The 4,120-nt window shown below is 37.6% G+C and overlaps 1 protein-coding gene across 1 annotated transcript; it reads right to left on the reverse strand.

The window, feature by feature from the left end:
- Positions 1-471: 471 nt before the first annotated feature.
- Positions 472-1,046, reverse strand: LOC120128281. The gene has a single exon (XM_039145989.1). It carries the CDS (start codon positions 1,044-1,046, stop codon positions 501-503), a length of 546 nt encoding a protein of 181 aa, XP_039001920.1. The 3' UTR covers positions 472-500.
- Between the last annotated feature and the right edge of the window lie 3,074 nt (positions 1,047-4,120).

Raw genomic sequence — 4,120 nt, forward strand, 5'->3', positions numbered from 1 at the left:
TATAAATGGGTAACCACATATTAAGTCACCAAAATGTTTGTGTCGTTTCATTTTAGTCATTCAATTATTCTTTTTAAAAATCATATTATATTTTGATTTTATTTTAATAATTCATCGTTAAAAAATATAAAACTAAAATATAACGTTAAATATAATTTAAAAAAAATTAAGTGATTAAAGTGAAATCACACAAATAATTAGGTGACCCTTTATAAATAAACACCCCCAACCCAAGAGAAAAACAAAACAAATTATCTTTAAGATCTGTTGACAAACTCAAAGTCGAATAATTACATTATGTAAAAGAAAAGAAAAAACAGAGCAAAAGAAATCCTCTGATGAATCTCAAAACACTGAAAACCAGAGAACAGATTATATATATATATATATATATATATATATATATATATACGGCAATTAAAAATTTGCCATTTCTTGCTCTAAATAAGTATATAAAAAAGAGAGAGAAAAAATTAAACCTGGGTTTTATTTTTGTCGGGTTAGTCCTCAAAACCTGTTTTTTTCCAGACAGCATTTCTAACACGACGCAAATCTCTTCCTTTCAAAGTCCTTCCGATTCCTTCATGAACCGAAAACGAAGCCCTTCTCGTCCTTGCCAAGTATTCATGCGGCGGAACCCTTCCTTCGTCATCACCCTCTCCGCCGCCGCCGAAGACGGCATCTTCGTCGGTCTTCCCGTGTTCTCTGTATTCCGCTTTGAGAATCTTGGACCAGTCCGGGATGTTGACCGGCAATGAAGCTGAAGCAGCTGCCATTTGGGGACACCTGTGTTTATTGTTATCATTGATCTGAATCTCCATCTTCTTGGAAACTTTCTTAGACGAAGCTAGTGAACCGGGCAATGGCTTCTTGGGTTCCGAGTTGGTCGTTGTCGGATCATTTGAATTGTTCCAGACATCAACCTCGTCGAAATCGAAGAGATTAAGAGGTTTATCAGATGAAGAGTTGAGATTTGCATCATCAAATTCCATGGTTGGGTAGATATATCTTGGTTTTGAGCCGAAAAACATCTTCATTGATGCCATTTTTGAAACCCCAAAACAAAAAAAAAACCAAAAAACAAAGGAATTAACAACACAATAATATACGAGGGATTTTAAAGAAGAAGAGGAGGAGAAATATTGGCTCTGTCTTGTTTTTAAAGTATTGCTTTGCCTTGCTTCGATCTCTTCTTTGGGGTGATACGGTTGATGATCATCTTGCATTTTATACTAGCGCAGAGGATAAGTTCTCATGAGTAAACGCAACGTAATAAAATATGGAGAGAAAAGTTTCCCATGTTTGCTTCCTCAGGATGTACATGTGGACTTCCCCATTTGATTTTCTCAATTATAGGTTTGATTTCAAGTTTCACAAGGTGATGGATTTTCAACATTCAGAGGATCTATTTTCGAAAGAGAAAATAACATCAGTGACAAAAAATGTCTTATAATATACGAATTTCATCAACTTTTTTTAGATTTGCCAAAATGACCAACAAATTCGTAACGCGATCTCAAATTCGCAACGCGAATTCCAATTTCGCAACTCAGTTTCCAATTTCGCAACACGAATATGTAAATCGCATTGCGATTTTCCAAATTCGCAACGCGAAAGTCAAATTCGCACACAGAAGTCAAATTCGTAACGCGATAGTCAAATTCGCAACGCGAAAGTCAAATGTTTTTACGCGAAACACAATATTAATTTCGCAACACAAATGTAAACATTATTATCGCAAATCATCTCTAACATAAAACCCTAAAGCACAACTCAGTCTCATCTCCATCTCTCACTCTCTACGGCGACATCCGTACCCATCTCCGACGAAATCCGTCCCCATTTTCGACGAAATCCGTTTATCTCCATCTCTCAGAGCAACCCTCACAACCATTCACGGTCAGAAATGAAAAATCAACCACTGATGGTTAGTTTTTTTAATCTCTTATTTTTATTTTGAAATTTGTGTATTATTATTAGATTAACCAGTTCACTGAGACTGTTAAATTCATTCGGTTGTTGCCAATACTGCTAAACTGTTTAGTCTTTAACCCTGTGAAGTTAGTATTTGTCTTTGTTTTGTCTTTTTGTTTTGTCTTTTCGTTTTATCTTTTTGTTGAAGAAACCCTAAATCACAACACGAAAATCGCAACGCGAAAATGAAAATCGCAACACAAAACTAAAATCACGTTGCGAATTTAAGTTTCAGAAACTTCTTTTATTCTGCAAATTGAAACTTGAATGAATTGCATTACTTCAACCAAAAAACAAAGACAAATACTAACTTCACAGTGTTGCTAATTTAAGTTTCAAGATTAAACTACTACTCTTTATGTTGTCCTTGAACCTGCACTAAACCTATATGTTGTCCTTTTAAATGTTTATATAAGTGCTTACTTCTGGAATGTTATCTGATGCATTTTGTGAACTATGATGGAATAATGACTTGGGTGAATATCGTGCTAGTTTGAAACATATTTGGCTTTGTTTTCACTGTTTAATATCATGTCTGTTTATAGTGTATAATTTGTAGTTTTTGATATATCTAACTTGGTATGTTTATTGTTTTTGTAGAAATTTTTTTCGGCTATATTGACCTTAAGGAATAAATTAAGCCTAGCCACTAAAATTGCGTCGACGCTTTCACCTCTACAAAGAAAATTGTTTGAGGATACTTGCTTTGGGCCATGGCTGAAAGTGCAACATACGGGTGGAGATGCTATGTTGACACATTTGTTTCTTCAGACCATGACTAACGATCTACCCGAGGGGGTACAACGTGGTGATGAGGAGATATGGTTTCATTTTCCTCCAGCACCGGCGTATGCTTGTTTTGGGCGGGAGGAGTTTTGCTTAATCACCGGTCTACACTTCGGACACGATGATGTAGGTCGGTACACTAGTCATATCGCCCGCCCATCATTGTTATATCGGGTTTTTCCTGAGCTAGCAAAGTCAAAACCGAGTATACACGTCGACGACTTGAAGAGATTATTTGATAAAGATGGTTTTACCCGGATGGATGACCTTGATGTTGTCCGAGTATGCCATTTATTACTTTTGCATGCTGTCTTTTTAGGCAAAGAGGGCAGACAACCAATCTCTGAGGACCTAATATTATTGGTAGAGGACCTAAATGCATGAAACCTGTTTCCGTGGGGTTCATATCTATGGAAAGCTACCTGGAAGAAGTTGTCGTCTGCCTTTGAGGACCGAAAAAGTTTGCAGGGCGATGGTTCTAAATACACTTTGACAGGCTTTACTTGGGCCTTTAAGGTAATAATTTCTATAATATAATGTTTCCAAAATTATAATTAATTATTTAACAATTACTAATGTTTGTGTATTATATTATTTGTAGATTTGGATATTTGAGGTTTTCCCCAGTATGCGGACATATGCGATAAAAAGATCAAATGATATTCCTAGGGCTATTACCTGGAAGAGGATCCACATGTTGGATTGGGAAGAGTTACTCCCATATACGACGATGAATAATGTAAGTTAACACACAAATAATACCATATAAACAAGTTGATTTCTAGTACAAGTTTAACTTTGTTTGAGCTTTTATATTGTTAGGTGGCCAACTATCCATTACAGAGGCTGGCACCCACAGAGGTTGAGCTTGCCACTGATTGGTGGCAAGCTAGTAAGCGGTTTTTTGATGGGACGGATGATGAGCACCCCCACCTCGAGAGCCATCACTTGATCGGGCCGATTCTACAGCTCGACACCCGGAGCCATCACCTGATCGAGCCTCTTCTCCACCTCCACCATCACCTATTCCATCACATCATCGAGCCTCTTCTCCACCATCACCTCATGATAGGTGACTGACAAAGAGGCCACGACATTTATCTCCCTGTTCTCCACCTCCACGGGATGAGTTAGGGGAATTACTTGATGAGGTCGGTACTTTGCGTCATGAGGTCGGTACTTTACATGAAGATAATGGTGCATGGCGCGATGAGGTTCGATCTTTACGTGGTGAGGTGGATTTTTTACGCGATGACAATGGTGCGCTACGCGGTGAGTTATCTACCTTACGTGATGAGGTTGCCGCTCTACGCGAGATTGTTTCATTGTTGCAGAATGAGGTTAATACTCTACGCAATGA

This window comes from Hibiscus syriacus, unplaced genomic scaffold (assembly GCF_006381635.1).
Source record: "Hibiscus syriacus cultivar Baekdansim isolate YM2019G1 unplaced genomic scaffold, ASM638163v2 tig00001518_pilon, whole genome shotgun sequence".
Classification (NCBI taxonomy): domain Eukaryota; kingdom Viridiplantae; phylum Streptophyta; class Magnoliopsida; order Malvales; family Malvaceae; genus Hibiscus; species Hibiscus syriacus.

Bases quoted from the DNA above. Each gene is read 5' to 3' on its own strand.
- LOC120128281 (XM_039145989.1), bottom strand. From the start codon at position 1,046: ATGGCATCAATGAAGATGTTTTTCGGCTCAAAACCAAGATATATCTAC.